Source organism: Perna viridis, chromosome 15 (genome assembly GCF_037379345.1).
Source record: "Perna viridis isolate PV_CMFRI_1.1 ecotype Kerala chromosome 15, ASM3737934v1, whole genome shotgun sequence".
NCBI classification, from domain to species: domain Eukaryota; kingdom Metazoa; phylum Mollusca; class Bivalvia; order Mytilida; family Mytilidae; genus Perna; species Perna viridis.
In genome coordinates, this window is record NC_142459.1 from 10,745,872 (window position 1) to 10,763,437 (window position 17,566).

The 17,566-nt window shown below is 31.6% G+C and overlaps 1 protein-coding gene across 2 annotated transcripts; it reads right to left on the reverse strand.

Annotated features, from left to right (window-relative positions):
* Positions 1-219: 219 nt before the first annotated feature.
* On the reverse strand, positions 220-15,207 carry LOC148596905 (uncharacterized). Of its 2 annotated transcripts, none has more exons than XM_088563960.1 (17): positions 15,150-15,207; positions 13,972-14,019; positions 13,143-13,219; positions 12,304-12,375; positions 10,890-11,013; positions 9,249-9,331; positions 8,689-8,757; positions 8,087-8,195; positions 7,543-7,689; positions 5,801-5,815; positions 4,570-4,683; positions 4,177-4,259; positions 3,628-3,730; positions 2,988-3,293; positions 1,982-2,061; positions 950-1,043; positions 220-488 (listed from the first exon to the last, which is right to left on the reverse strand). In XM_088563960.1, exons 1-17 carry the CDS (start codon positions 15,196-15,198, stop codon positions 262-264), a joined length of 1,800 nt encoding a protein of 599 aa, XP_088420086.1. In that variant the 5' UTR covers positions 15,199-15,207; the 3' UTR covers positions 220-261. The 2 variants fall into 2 exon arrangements, with proteins under 2 accessions (XP_088420086.1, XP_088420085.1); XM_088563959.1 differs by having other exon boundaries at positions 4,177-4,271.
* Between the last annotated feature and the right edge of the window lie 2,359 nt (positions 15,208-17,566).

The following is a 17,566-nucleotide window of genomic DNA, read 5'->3' on the forward strand; positions in this document are numbered from 1 at the left end:
TGAATACTACACCCTTTGCTTTGACTGGACATTATGCATAGGTCATCGTAAATAAACATATCTCTGGTTCGCTTGAAGACATATTTGCCAAAGTACTTCGCACTTAGGTGATGTTCTATTTTGCAGTTGTTTATCTTATGGTGAGATACATGTTTGTGTCACATTTACATGAAAGTAAATATAAAGAATGCAAGTTATAAGGCATAAAAATGTTTGAACTATAAATCAAAATATATTTTTATAAAACAGAAACAAGACGTGTTATCGAAAACGTTTCTCACAAAGATGATAGAAAGTATTGTTACATGGTTCGGTACCCCATTTATCATTGTCAAGAGTAACACAGTAATTATGGTAGTTGTGTCCATCCTTCCAATGAGAAACATGATCTTCAACAATATCTGGTTTACCATAGCCTTCTACCCATTTCCAACCAATTATATTGTGCTCGTCGTAGTATCGCCCTCCCAGCCACAAAACGTCGTGATCTAAGTTTGAAAATTCAAGCAATTATACAAACAAATTGCAAAAACTGAATAAAAATTCACCTGAGTCCAGTTTCATATCTTAAATTGCGATTTTCCTCAAATCCTTTCTCAACTCAAATTTAGACCAATCAGATCACTTGAAATTGAAGATTTGAACAAAAACATAGGACTTGAGGAGATTCCCAACTTGAGTTTTTATTTTTACCAAGGCCGGAGTACACCGGATACCTGTCAATACATTTAGCCTTTAAATTTGGAATTAATTCAAATTAAACCTGTCCAGTTCAACTGTTTTTCTGAGAGTGATGGTTAAGACATTTTATTGGTTGTGTTTTGTAACACTGATGTCAAAGAAAAGACAACTAACAGAAAGCTGTACAAATGGAAAAAGGAACCATATGCATTTCGTTTCGTAATCATAAATTCATGTACTTCGAGTTATGAAGGATCATATGACCTACATTTCTCCTGATCTCTGACGTAATGGACTATTGCATTGTGTTCCCGATTGCTTGTTATTGTAGCTAGGATCATACCCTTTGATTCACACATTGACTAAAAAACAAAAAATGCCCGCGTGAACAAATGTGATTTTATATACAAAATTTAAATATTATGACATGCACTAAAATGGTTGATCGATCTGTATTTCTTGTTTCGTTTTTATGACTATATAGATTTTATCAATAATCTTACAAACGTGTTCATGACAACATTCATGCGCAAGGTAAATTAAATGTAAACATTAGTTGACAGCTCTTTTCATACCCAGGACTAATACGCATTGACAGTACTGACGATTTTACTCATTGCCCCGACCTAATACACAAATATACATGTTGATGGCTATTTTCATGACACAGAATTATATATATACATCTATGCTGACGGCTATTTTAACGGTTGAGACAAATACACATATAAACACATCGATAGCGATATTCATTGGCCCCCAACAATGCACATATTAAAGAGGCGTAAACTTGAGTTAATAGGAAGGAAATAAATTAATTTCTATAACGAAAGTTAAGTTACAAGTATAAACAACTTTTCCAACGTAAATAAATAGAGGTTTTAAAGGAATCACTCATGTGACAACCGGTGAAAAATAACTCGATATAAAATTAAATTTAGTGCTAAAATGAGCAAACCAGACGCCACTAAAACTGGGAGCATGGACCAGGTGCACCATTTGTAGTGTAAGCCTCCTGTGTCAACATACTGTGACATTTTTTTTTTATTAACCAATGCTTGAAAGAAGGAATATATTAAACTGCCCATGATTTAATTAATTACTGAAACAATTGAAAATAACTGTGTATATCCCAAGTAGATAAAGCTGAAACACCAGTCATAAGAATTTTGTATAGCAGGTAAAAGAGATAATGCTTGTTAAAGGAAATAATGTATTAAATATACCATGTTCTCTTTTTTGAGAAAAAATGTTTCCTATGTGTATGATATTTTCGGACTTTGACGACTCTTATTATTACCTCTGTCCAAATGTCTTTTCTTCTCAGTAACAAATAACATGTATGACCTTCCACAAACAATCCATCGCAGACATGGTGCTCTGAATAATAAACAGTTGATATTTATTCGGAAGTTTAAGGAGATAGACCTAGGGTAAGGGACTCAAATCTTACAAATTGCAACGTTTGTATTCAGCATTTGACGTCAATCTCATGTAAGCATCAAAGTAAATTGGATTGATTTCATTCTGTTTCAAATGAAAGCTTGATAGGCGTTGATGAACTTGAATGTGATACAAATACATCATTGATTTTAAGTCGCGTTTCTTATGCTAGTTCTTCCTCCTAAATTCTAAGATTAGTTATACGTTAACTTTTTGGTTTTCTGATAAAATGTCTGCCGTCAAAAATCTTATCAATAAGTTGTTTATTGAAAAGATACTTTTAAAACGAATAGATAATATACGATAGTTGTATGTTACTAATTCGTATTGACAGTTGATGATTCCATGTATTTTAACTTGATCAAATAGATTACCATTTTTATGCCCCAACAAAGCTGTCATTATAAGTCAGACATGTAAATGACGTGAAAATACGTATATGTAACAATTTTAAATGTGTCGTTATATACCCCCTTTTATAAGAGGTGGACTTTATAGCGATCACCTTTTTCGTTCGTCCGTAACATTTTTCTACTAGATTTATGGTGGATATGCTTAGATATGTGGTACAATGCTTATACGTCATGACTTGTAATTTGTTTTTTCCTTTTAAATCCTGTTTACCCTACGACTTTGTTTGACAAAACATAATATAATGTGTTCCATTTTGTTTGTAGTTGCTTTACATTTTAAAATTATATGACCATGTATTGATATTTTGTCACGAAAACAAAAGAGTTGAAAATCACATAGGGTATGACAAATTTGCATGAAACGGTTTCTGTCTTTTCTGTCTAATAAGGCACACATTAGACCAAAATATACAGTGAAGATAGACAATGCAAAACAAATGGCAAACTAACTATGTGATGGTGCTTTCGTTGGGTGAATATGTCGGATATTTGTAGTTGTCTTCGTCACAATGGATGTCGTGGGTTCAATTGTTGTTGTCTGAAATAACGGCCTTTCACACATATAAAATTGTGCTTGTGTACAAAGACTTGTTGTCCATTTTCCATTGTGCATAGCAACACAGTACTGCTCTTTCGAGTGATGAAAACTATTTGGTTCCCATCGGGTGTCATGATTGTTAAGTCTGTCACCATTGGACCATACCCAATGCTTTTGGAGAGTGGAATAACGTGGTCCGAGCCATATGTTGTCACTACCTGCGTATTAAAAACATAAACATCACTTACGATAACATATAAGCATTTGAAAGAGCAATCAAGGGAACCAATGTTATAACGGTAATCAAAAGAATGTAAGCCAGGGACAAATACCAGACATGAAAAAAGATAGAGACTCGGTGCCAACTACATTATATACATCAAATATGTATGCTTATGATATAACTAATCAAAGCATCTTAAGCAAGTGTTCAAGTTTCGGTATAAGTATGAAAAACTATATTTGAAATCATATCTCAGTTTTTAAGACTTTCCCTCCTTTTTGAAAAGAAATTCAGCGGGACTTACTAGCAAAGTATACAATATAACTTACTATAATTCAACCGTGATATAAAGTTGGTAATTTCTTCATGTTCGTCGCGACTATTAATTGTTACTAGTCTCATGTTCTGCCACGGTTCAGAATCACACATGTGCTAAAATTGTCCGTTTAATAAATTATACATATATATATATATATATATATATATATACGGTGTGTAAAAATTCCGTACAACTTATGACCCAAAGATACAAATTGCAATACGTACAAATTTTAACTGTACAAGTTAACACATGTACTAAAAATTGGGAAAAAAAGGTATTTTAACTTGAACATTACAAAACGAATCTTTGTATACTTGCAATGAATTATCGTTTTGCACTAGTTCAAATAACGCAATATAACATCAAAATCGTGATTAGTCCATTTTCAACAAAATTTTAAACATTTCTGTACAAGGGCTATTGAACGAATAATGGGTAATATTGTCACCCTTAGTAATTAAATTACTATTTTGCTATGTTTATACTATTCGGAACAGTATTCCCACATTATCATTAAACAAAAACATGTAATATACTCCTACAAGTACAATTTTACCTCATTCCATGGTTTCATCAATGCTATTATAGAGTAACATGACCCATTCCATTTCAAATTGTGATTTGAATCACATTCTGCGACTAAAATTGAAACTGTCAATTATGATTATTAAAATATGGTTTAATTGGTCTTATTTATGTTAATATAGCTGGTAATATTGTATATGGAGAAATTAAATACATAATAAACTATAGATGATCTGCTTTAAAAGTGCTTTTTGAATCATGGGTGATTGTGGATGTAGTTCAAATAACCATTTTAAGCTTCTAAAAAATGTTCCTGCATTAATTATCCAATTTAATAATTCTTATTTTTTCTATTTTATAAAAAAATATTAGATATTCAATACAGTCATTAATGATTTGGTTTCATCTATTAAAATTTATTTACCGTTTTCACAGTGTACTCCCGTGAAAAAGGACTTGCATTCACATTTAAATCGTCCATTATCATTTTTGCATATTCCACCATTAAGACATAAATGACTTAGACAAGGGTCGACCCCTGCAATGAAACTGGTATAAGTTTTAATAATGTTCTATCATTAATGATAACATGCCACAACATGGAAGATCATCTATGCCACTGCTGATGGACCAAAGGTTCAATGGGGTATTTTTCAACCCAGTAGTTAAAATTGTCTGACCCCGAGTTGAATTTATTCCTTGTATCGTACATGGTATAACCCACTGATGATGGATTTGGCTCCCTATTTCGATTATCTTGATATTGATTTCTTCTTGAATTGATTTCTTTTTTATTTATATCTTCTATGTATTTGATATTTATGCTGTTTATATAAGGCGACTCCTTCGAACACTTTTACGACATATCTGAATTTGCAATATATATGATATTATTGTTGTATTAAAACTGTTTGTTTTTTTCCAATATGTTATTATACGAGACCCAACAAAACATGATAGTAAAACGTATACAAAAATTAATCATTGTGAACTTTAATTTTTTCATAAACAAACTCATTGGCCGAAACAATCCATTATGATATTACATCACAAGCGATAAATCTGTTTTTTTTTCCAAATTGAACCATTATTATGACTTTAACTTATCCTGAACAACTGTATTAAGAAATACGACTTTTTTTATTTATTTCCTCTTTCGTATATCCCAGACGAAGCTTTTTAGGAGCAACTCGGCGGGTGTTAAAAAAAACAAAACAAAAACAAAACAAAAAAACGAAAAAAAAAACACTCGTCCTACGGGTGCATCTGGTCCATGCTTCCAGGTCCAGTTAATTATTTAATTTCTTCTTTTGCTTTGTGCGTATTTATTATTATGGTTACTTTATATTAGTCGTTGTGTTTGTCTATTTTCCATGCCTAAATTTTGTCCCGGGATCACATTCATTTGATTTCCGATAAAATCAATTTCTTGATTAAATGTACATTTTGCATAAAATTGTATTTTTTATAATTATAAGTCAAAGCTTTGCTTATGAGAAACAGAAATATTTGGATTTAAACTAGACTGCAGTGTTATCTTTAACACCAGAACAATCGATTTTTAGCTGCTCATGTTTCAAATCTAATCGAAGCTCCGTAAGCTTGAACATGAGCTTTCTCGGCTTTATTCGCGCTATTACAATATAAATACACACCTATCTGTGCGGTACCTGTAATATAAAATTGGTATAAAATTACCATTGATGTAACAATTGATAAAACATAATAAGCAGTTTTCAGAAAGAAATTTAAAATAGTACAAACTAAATATAAAGTGAAACACAATTAGACTAATATGTTTTCAAATATCGACTAATAATCCAAAAGGATGTGGTTATGACTCAGTACCTACCCTGAATATTGAAAAAAAAAAAACAAAAACAAAAGAAAACAAACAAATAAACAACAACAAACAAACAAACAATGATACAAACAAACAAAACTAAACAGCATGACAAATACAAAACATTTTCATATCGAAATACAACGTTTTGTTTTTATGTGATGGGTATGAAACTGTAACCCATACTTCACAATTACGGATTACGGTACAAATGTGTCCAATACAAATAAACGAACATAAGTACATGTATTAGGATACATTTTTACAGACTGCATGCATTCATAGATTAATTATCTTTGTGTACCACATGAGTTTTAATATAAATAAGACATCTACACGTACCACGTGATTTCAAACATAAATGAGATATTTACATATACTACGATGTACATTATTCTAAATAGACATGTACTACACGACTTCGAATAAAATAAGATTTCTGCATGGACTACACGATTTTAAATAGAAATGAGATTTCTGCATGGACTACACGATTTTAAATAGAAATAAGACCTCTACATGTACTACATGATTGAGTTTAAAAAGTGTATGATACGTACATGATTATGTACTGCCCTGAACAATAATGATTGCTTGCTTTACTGATTGATTGTGATTTCAGGACGAGAACTTTTGTCAATTGTACAGATCATGTTTTGTACCTGCCCAACACGTTGAACACATTACTGTAATATGTTGTTGATCTCAGAATTAAAATACCACGGGTAGTTTTTTTTTATTTTACCAAGACACATTGCTTGGTCTTCGAGATGGCCAGTTGTCTTCCTATGTCCGTATTCCACTTGCTTGGCGAATAAGTATTGAAACAACCTCTGCCGCTTTTCTTTGTTATGGCTCCAACGAAATCCTGCACTCAAGGCGAGCGCGCTTATATGAACTAATCAATGTTGTGCTAATAAAAATGACCTGAATACAAACTTTCACGTCATATAATTTATCAGTAGTATAGAAGTGATAGACATACGATATAATAAATATACAACATGAGCCAGATTTGAGGAAAACATTACACACATTTATTGCGTAGTTTGACATAGATATACGGCCATATACGACTACCTCAGGTAATGTATGCACTGTAAGCAAGAATTATATTGCTATTGCTGTAGAACTATTGTAACTGTAGTCCAATGAAATATGCACAACGGATGATCATCTCTGGCTGCATTTACAAAATTGATTCAGACAAAAGAAAGATGCTAATAAAGTACAATGAAGTAAGTGCCAGAAAGTTACAGACATAGCAAAATATATTAAGAACAAGTCATGGTGTTACATTTATATATGCCAATGGTAGTTATTAGATATAAAAACATGTATGCGCTGTGTTTGGTAAAACTAAAATAAAAATAAGATAAAAAAACGCGCATATTTTCACACGAGGTAGTATTATAAGACATTGGGTAAAACTGAAAAATACATAAACACAGACTGATATAAATATTACATAAGTGCGGGTTGTATGCTTTTTGGCCATTATGATTTATGGTATTTATGATTGTGAATTTTAAAGTAACGGAGATAATTACTTACATGTTCCACAGGAAAACGGACAGTGATAATATTTGAAGTCGTCCTGGTTACACTGTAACATCCGTGATGAGTTTGCGCAAACACGGCTATCACTGTCTCTACAGTTCGGCAAAATTGGTGGGTGCTGAATCTTTGAAGAAGATTGAGCTGAAAATACAACATAATAAACGTTAACTTTCTTGTCATTATTTCAAGTATATATAAATTACAACAGTACATAACTCTTGATAATAATTGCGTAACGAGAAAAGTAGAACTAGTTAGATACAAACATTTGTAGGCACTTTTTCATTCTTTTATCATCTCGCGTACTTGATAGTCAAATAGTCATTATACATTCTCTGAGCTTGACACTTCTTAAAAGACCTCATTTCATTTGTTGAGGATATACCAATACCTGACAGCAATTACATCAACTGTGCAGTAAACGTATTTCGAAAAACTGCAGAAAATATCTCCTGCGGTGAACAATTTATCATCTACTATCCTTAAGTTTACAATTAACTTGAATGGCAATTGTTATATGAACATTTTGAAATCTTACAGGAGTTGGTACATAAATCACGGTTACAGTTTTGTCCGGTGCAACATTGTCCACAGTAGTCAAGAGCTTGTACGTCTCTTTTCCCGACAGCAACTCCACTTTCGCATTGCTAGCCGAATCATAAAAAAAAAACATTGACACAATGGTTACAATAATTGTTGTACCTTTTACATGTTCGAAAACTCGAAATAAATGTCTCAAATCATATTTATTAGTGTAGTAATATGATTGGAAATCTGTAGAATCAAAATATATATATTGCTGTTTTGTAGAACCATTTAATCCAGCACTTGAATGGTAAATACTTACCATTTACACAATACAACCCATTTACATTGTTTCCTATCCCCATGGAATCCCATTGCATCTTTTACGTAATCAATTATTAACAATATCAAATTTACATTTTATATTTTTACATTTTATTTACAATCAAATCTAATAACTTATATATAAGAAACACTACTAAAAATAGTTTCCTCTCTCGTCCTCATTCAAATCCCCATACTCTATACACTATCCCCATTCTCCATCACCGTATTCCCAACCCCATTATACAATGAATTGGGAAGTCTACCCTATACAAAAACTTTAAAGCATACCTGGTTGTGAATACACCCTAATCTGTATCTCCTTTCATGGTTATGGACAATAGACTCCGTGTAGCAAATCTGGAGAAAATATAATTTTGAAGAAGACAATATTAACATAATATGTTAATGGATAAAACAAAGATGTTCCGTTTCTCTTTGGTCGCTCCATTAGAGGTAAATGACAACAGGCCGAATATGTATTATGTTGCTTTTTGAACTGAACACTTTTTGAGTTGTTTATGGAAACAATGTACGTTTGAATCTTTAATTTCCTAAATATTTGCTTCGAGGATTTCCCTTGAAAAATGTATAGTTCAGTTAAAGTTTGTAATATTTTCATGTTTTCATGCTTGATATTTGTTCTTGTAGTGATATTTGTGGGGGAGGGAGGGGGGGGGGGTGCTTGGTAATATCGATTGTTGCCTAAGTTTGCTTGTGTTATTTCATGACATAAATTACCTCAGTCTTAAACGTCTTTATATGCATTGCCTATTTATCATGGAAATATCACACCACTTATTTTCATCGGTAATTTCCAAAACATAAAGAAACTCATTATCTTTACCTACCTCGTTTTCATTGCACTGCACCGACGTAAAACAGTCTGACGGTTTCAAAACATATTGGCAGGACAGACAACGGATACCAACGCCTATTTAAATAAAGTGAATTATGTCGAATATTTTTATGATTTTATCAGCCTGGTATCTATGCATATTTGGTGATGATGAAGGAGTAACCAAGGAAACCAAGGTAATATTAAGTATAAAAAATGTTCATTGTTAAAATATATTTATGCATAACAAACATAAAGGCAAGGAACTCGAGCGAACCCCGGGGGATAATAAACAAGAAAAAGGAACATATATGCACGTAAGAACCAGGGTCCTGGGATTATTAATAGCCGAAATACTGGTGGTTGAATGATTAAGCAAATAGTGGCTCTAAAGTAAAATATATAATAATAATAATAATGATAAATAATTGATTAAATAAAAAAAAATATACAAATACTGAAATGAATCGCGGTTTATAAATGATAAGAGATACATGTATTTAAAATATTTCAGTTGCAATTTCCTTTGTTCAATATTGGAATAATGTTTTTTGCTATATTTCACAAATAATGACCCGTTCAATTGTAATGATTATATTTACAAGTTTTATTACATTGTTTTATTAATAAGGTACATTATATAGCCTGTGTATTTTATGTGTTTAGCTTTTTAAATTTAAAATAAAAAAAGACATATTCCATGGCTAGGAAATGTGAACACGGTCAGATGTCAAATATTGGCAAACAATCCAAGCAAAGGACATCGTCTGTAGTTAGATAAAACCATACTTTAGGTTATATGTAAGGCAAGTTTAAAAAAATTACATAAATCAGTTTATCAAAAAGGCTCTAAAATATGGGCAACAGAAGAATCTTTTCTTTTAAGGAGGTATATCTAGGGTAAGGGACATAATTCTTGAAATCAGCCATATGTTTGTACTATAATTAATTTCACCAAAGCCTTTCAAGCTTTCCTTTGAAACAGAATGAAATCAGTTCAAGTTACTTTGATGCTTACATGAGAGTGATGTTAAATGGTGAAAAAAAAGATTTGTAAGAGTTGTTTCCATTACCCTATGTCTACTTCCTTAAACCAAATATTGTTTGCTGAATATAACAACAAAACTGCTCGTTTATACGCAATGAATCATATAATGATGAAAATATACATGATTAGACTTTGATGGAGTAATTTTTTTCTACCCTAACCAGGTCAAAATTACAGCCAGAAAAGTAGTTCTATCGAAGCTGCAATCGCAAAGAAATCATTTGACAAAACAAATTTATTACAATAACAGACGGAGAACATAATGTAAAACAGCTAAAAATTTAAAAATGGTAACAAACAAATGAACCCGGCTTAATACGTAAGGAACAGATTTTTGTCTTGGAACCTATCAATTGTGTTGTTTATTTTACGTCAAGTAAGATAAATATTTTTTTTCATATTTGAGACAGAAATTATGGTGATGAGTAAGATCAAGAAAACGCTAAATTATCCTAAACTTGACGTCTGACACTTGAAATCAATCTAGTCGAAATTAGCTCCGCTATGTCATATCAAACAATTGAGGTTTTTTATTCTATCTCGAAAAAATATTGTAAGAAAACGGTATTTGTTTTATAAGTTTTTGTTTCGGTAAAACTAACATACTTTTTACGTGCTGGTCACAAGTTTCCAAATTGCAGTAAGAAGTATTACAACACTTTGAACAAGAACTAATAGTATTTCGCTTTCCAAATAATAAAGAAGCTCCTCTATACGCAGCATTACACACCTGAAAATGCACGTTTGGTTATTATGGTTTTAAACAATATTAATTCTGATTCAGTGATGTGTTTACACCCACGTATTATTTTTTTCTTGCTAAAGATTCACATGTACGTCTTTATATCCATGTACCAGTAAAATATTCACATGTGGTAAAGATGGTCATAAATTTGAATGCTCAATGCAGGTGTAGTGTTCCGTGCAATACAATGAAACTATAACCATGGTAACTGGCCTGTCGGACGACACATGAGGACAAAACGCCATACTTTGAATCCCATCTACACAGTCAAATATTTTTCACCTGAAATTCATGTTAAGTTAACCTCACATGAAATTCACGCGAACTTCACATCAATTTAACGCGATTTTCACGTGAAATTCACTTAACAAGAATTTCATGTGAACAATTCACGTGATTTCATGTAAAGGCTCGATTCACCCGAATTTTCACTTGACTTCTATCAAAAAGTTTATTTGCTCAGTTCGGGTGAAAATCATGTGAAATTTGTATGAAAGTCATGTAAAACAATTTGTAGCAAAAGACTTACATACAAATGTTCACTGTCAATTTTAATACACAACAATGTTAATTTTGCCCTTACATACTGGGAAAGTGAGAAAATAGTCACTACGAACAAGATGTAATACTTATGATGCAAACCATTTAAATAAAAAAGCTGTAATTGTGAATGCCGCTTGATAATTGTATAGCTTGTTGACGGGTTTATATTATTTAACATTATGTGTGTTGGTATCGTTCGGTTTCGTCTCTTGAAATTCAACAACGTTTATCGTGTATGGTAAGTTTAAATTAATTTTATTGTTTAATAATTCTCTTAAGTATTAAAACATTTTGTCTTTTCATTACACAGAATTTGATTTTCAATTTTATTGCTTATAAATACGTTTGTCTGATTTTTCAAGTTAATTTGGGTTATTTATTGTATTTTGTAAGCCTGTCTTGGATTTTGATAATCATATTGCTCGGTCATATCCGTGTCTTCGTGCGTTCAATTTATAAGTATTTTTACTTTTTTCCTAAATCGTAATTCTTTAAGGAGGTAGACTTAGGGTAAGGGACACAACTCTTCAAAGTCATTGGAACGTTTGTATTCAGCATTTTACATCAATGTTATGTAAGAATTAAAGTTACTTGGACTGAGTTCATTCTGTTACGAATGAAAGTTTGATCGGGTTTGGCGAAATTGAATATAATACAAACATATCACTGATTTCGAGAGTTATGTCACTTACACTAGGTCTACCTCCTAAGAGAATATAAAGATATAATCACCTGTTGTGGTTTACAACCTGATTTGAATGTTACTATTCCATCATCTCTAATAACCTTCTCTCCATAACAAACCTACAATAGAAATTTTATTCTATTATTAAACTCTTGAAAAAAGAATTAAGTGTTAATTAGTTTCAAGTTAAATATTTTGAGGACAACCTTATCATTACGGTAATCTATACTAAAGTTTCCTATGACTTAAGTACCATTAAGGGTCTGCCTTTTGTAAGACAGGAAGGAAGGGATCTGCTGTTTATTATGTGGTGTAAGATACGGTTCACATTTGCACAACACTTTAATCTTTTGATTATTCTTTCTATTTGAATAACCAGCTGCGGGAAGATTGGTCACGTGACAAGTAGATTTAATTGTGAGTAAATCAACACTAGATCGAGACAACAAAATATTTCTATGACACACGTTATTCTTTGGTTGTTCATGACTTTAGTATTGTTCGTTATACTTTCATTTTCATACAACTTTACACAGGCTGTTAATGAATCCCAGATATTGAATTAATGCAATGATTTACCTCACTTGATGATCGTAGCTGCTCATCAGAATCCACGATAAAAGGCATATTGCTTATATTTTTTTTTTTTTTTTTTTTTGTACCTAACTAATTAACAGGATCATCGAAACTCAATACAATTTAAATTATAATGATACATTGTGTTACTTATTGAACAGGTTTAGTATTATTTTCTACTATCCTAACATACATCTTTCAAATGGTCTAAACGTCAAGTTAACACAAGATGGCAATATTAAGCAATTTTACAATTGAGTTTATAAACGCTCTACTACTTTGCATGAAACACATATCTTCCAAATCTTACTTCTTGCTCGCCACATTCAAGAACATTATCACAATCTCTCTGGTGGGGCAGTAAATCACAGTTATAGCATATTATACCTAAAGAGTAAAAAAATAACTATCACTACACATATTTTATTTTACTGCAATTTTCAATTTTGGAGGAACAAAGTTGGAATATCACATTATTTATTCACTAATACAACATCAATAATAATGTAATGCAAAGGTTTTATCTATCAGCAAATTTATAAATTGAAAAACCGTGGTATCAGTCTGCAATTTAACTATAAAGACAATCCAAATATGTTCGAAATTGATATCGACAATAAATGTTGTTATAAAGAGCATTTAGGTGTCTTTAAAAAAGAACACTCTAAGAACACTATGCTAGCGCACGTTCTTGAATCATCAAAAGTTGAAAATGAGTAGCGAAGGAACACAGTTCCGAGCGATAAGCAATGAAACATATATTAAGATAATAAACAGGGAATATAAAGACAATAACATGACCTAAATAAAACGTACACATAACCAAAAGTAAATGAGCAACCCGGAAGCTTAAAGGACATAACACTTGAAATCAGTGATATGTTTGTATCATATTCAATTTCAGTAAAATATTTCAAGCTTTTCTATGTGAGCATAAACCAGGTGCACCTGTAAGATAAGCGTCCTCTGCTTCTCAAGTGAAAAAAGCTCACTACCTAAATTAAAAAAAAGTACCATTTTTTGTATACGTATTGAATTTTTCAAATAAGAAGAAAAAAATATATGATACTGTTTGATAGATAACTTTAAAAATGTATGTATTTTACATTTTCAGTCGATAAATATTCAAAGAGTTGTACCTGCAGTCACCTGTCGGAAAGGACCAGAGCATATGCAAACCAATACGACTGAAAAATAAACCATATCTTTAAGTAATAGTCTTTGTCACAATCATGAAAAATGTTATACACCCCGAAAAAGGCTACATATTTTTATTTTTGTAATTAATTTCTTTTTTGTTTGTTTGTTTGTTTTTTGTTTGTTTGTCTATATTATGAAGTATGTTGTTATTCATTCATATCTGTCTGCTCTTTGAAAGTAATCAAAGTTGAAAACCCAATAGATTCTATTGTATTTGAGTGCCATTTACAGAGTTATCTCCCTTAATTCTGTAATCTTCTGTGCATTCTATATATTTTTATCTCGCGTGTAATATGAAAAACCGAACGTTCGTTTCTATTTACTATGACAATTCAAACATAACATCAAAAAATAAAAATATAAATATATAAACAAAAAATAAGTTTTTCACCCATAAATCACATTATGCATGATTCTTAACTAGTGTGCTTCTTAGAATTGTAGATATATCTCATTATTTTTCTGCGAGCCGCCACATAAAGGGACGTATATCTCTTCAAGTGTAAATAGTGCTCCGCTGATTTTTATTGCATGAAACTACCATTTCAGTAGATATCTCTGCTTTGTTGTGTGTATGTTAGGCAAGGAACATCATCAAAGCATTTTGCAACGGAATTATCCGTGTGGTATATTTTTAATGAATCTACAGATTTACCCACGTGTATGTTTTGTTGAATAAATTGTCAATATTCAAGAATTACATCCAATGCAAGATTAAACTTATACTTGATGAAATTTCGACAATAATCGTCATAGATTTAGAATCTTAGTGTAAAAAAATATAACCAAGTTAAATCCATTAATTTTGAACACGAAAATTACTTATTTCGTACTCGGTTATGGCTGTGAAAAGTGTTTAGTTTCTGCAACTCATAATTGGACGAAACAAAGACTATTGAAATATATTATGTCTCCAGTACAAATCGTATATCTCAAGATTAACATTTACAATTTATCTGAAAGAACTGCAGAAACACGTACACTTGTTAGAATTTAGAAAACATTTACTTTTTCTTCAGGTATGCACATATACAGTGTTTATCAAGCAAATATCAAATCTGAATATTGGTACCAGTAGCATTCAGGAAATAACTTTAAAGAGAATTTTCATACGTACCTGTTAATAAACAAACCATTGTGATTCTTGCAAGTAAATATCTTATCATAGAAGAATGTCCTTGCCTTAGTTATGTCAACTGTTTATAGGCTTAAGTATTAAAAACTGGTTTAACTTGATTTAATGGAGGAAGTGCCTGTCAAATTAATACATAAAAGACTGGGTACTAATACAAGATAGTTCTGCTTAACATAACATATATTTTGTCAGGTTTATAAACTAACAGGTTCAAATATGTGCTTCTTTAATTCTACATTCTTCTCAATGGCTTTAACTAGCCGCTACAAAGTTAAAAAAAAAACAGTTTGAAACATTTCTTTGTTCACAAATAGCTTTTAATGTGAAAGAGAAATCAAGAAAACCAAGGTTATAGGGTAATCAAAAGAATGTAATGCAGGGACAACGACCAGACATAGAAAACAAATTAACACAACGAATAACATAAAGTAACTAAAAACATACATACAAAGCAACAAAAGCAAATGAGCAACTCGGACTCCATTAAAAACTGGGAGCATGGACCAGGTGCCCCGGTAGGGTAAGCGTCCTCTGTTTTTTTAGAAACACCACCGAGTTGCTCATAAAAAGTAAAGTCCAGGGCAATCGAAAGAGGAAAGGAAAACTATGACATGTTGAACAAATCAGTTTTCACGGCGCAGATGGATACATCGTTACGATGCCCGGGTTCTTAATGACGACCATAAAACTTCTGTAGTGATGACTTCAATCTTGTAGCAACATACCTCTGTTCCAGAAGTCAATTTGTTAGAACTTTAGCGCGACATAAAAAAAGTCTGCTTAGTTTTGGCAAGCTCTGGCATATCGTATGAATTGTGAAATGAACACTCCATACGCAGGTGCTGAAGGGATGTTGCAAAAAATGAAAGGAAAGTTGACAATTCTGAATGAAAAGTCATCACATTTGTCGTAAAGTTTGGTCAATAGTTTTCCTTTAGTCGATTTCATAGTGTATGATAGGATATGAGGCTGACTTCACAGTGTAGTATCCTTTATCTCAAGTTATTTTTGGGTAGATGCAATATATCAAATCCCAAAAATTAGGATTGTTTAAAAATAATACGTCATCTATATAACGGAGACTGAGATTAAAGGATCTTGCTAAACGATATTCTTTCTTTCGAATCAGATCGGCTATAAATAGGTTACAGACCACCAATTCAACCAATGAGCATTTGGTACGTACGCAAAAATAGTCCTACGCAGAAATTACCCCTGTTCCTCATAGTGCTGTGAAAAAAGTTATCATCTTATTTAAAAAATTTAAACAGTTTCTGAAAGGAAAAACATTTCTGTACATTTTATAGGTGCATTTTGCTTCTTCTGATGTGAAGCCTAATCTCCATAATGATTTTGAAATATACCCCTATCTTGTGAAAACACTGGGATTTCCCATGCTATTTATAGACCCTTCACTTCCGGTGACCAGTACTACACTGCAAGTCTGCTAACCCCACATGCCATTCTGAGGATTGTGAGATGACATATGTAGAATCATGCTGATATATAGTCATCTGCAGGTTAAAGTTAAGGTAAAGTCCAGAGAAGCCATTGAATATTGTGAAATTAGCATAGAAGCCTATGGGAAGTGGAATTAGTGGTTTTTAGCCTTAAGTTGAAGCATGGCAAAATGAAAAGTTTCTTGAAATAGCTTTAAACTACTTGAAGATCTTGTTAACTTTGCCATGAGAGGAATACACTACAAAAATCCTTCAAAATATGCATTTTTTTAAGTTATAGGTCCAAATTATGGAAAATTGGTCTTTTTGGCTGATTTTTATGTCCTATCTTGTAAAAAGTGTAGAAAATTTAGTAAAAATATCAAATATTAAACTTTGAGGGCTATATTTACCTAAATATGGTAGTAATAAGCACTTGAAATCAAGTCTTGTGTAGATTTGAGCAAAAATTAGGTTAGAAATGAGGAAAAACTCACTTTCATTACTGCGGTTAAGGCCATATAAGCATTCCCCTATGGCAACATGGAAAATCCATTATTGAGCACTTTTTTTGCTTTAGGTGCCCTTTACTGGCCATGTTTTAATGTGAAAACACTGTATTTACAAATTTAAAGCCAAATATATCACCTTTTGTGAAAATTTAAAGATTTAGGATTTTTGACATGTGATCAAGAAAAAGGGGGATGCAAGTCAGAAATAAATTTTTAAAAATAGACCAATTTCTCAGAAAATGATTACTTTTAAAACTATTTCTTCATTAATATTGTTAAAAAACAAGTTTTGATTGATATTTTTTATTTGAAAAGTCAGAAAAAGTTCTTTGCAAATATTTAATGCATTTCAGTATGGTAGAATATTTTCACTTTTTTGCTCGCACAACTTGGTTACCCTATATTTAAAAATCAAATATTTAAAAAAGTGCTAGTCACATTTCACTGA

Coding starts and splice junctions, on each gene's coding strand:
- LOC148596905 (XM_088563959.1), bottom strand. CDS start 15,198: ATGATAAGATATTTACTTGCAAGAATCACAATGGTTTGTTTATTAACA. Junction 11,014..12,303: donor CAGGTTGTAAACCACAACAG/GTGATTATATCT, acceptor GTGCATTTTCAG/GTGTGTAATGCTGCGTATAG. Junction 7,690..8,086: donor TGATTTATGTACCAACTCCT/GTAAGATTTCAA, acceptor TTGTATTTTCAG/CTCAATCTTCTTCAAAGATT.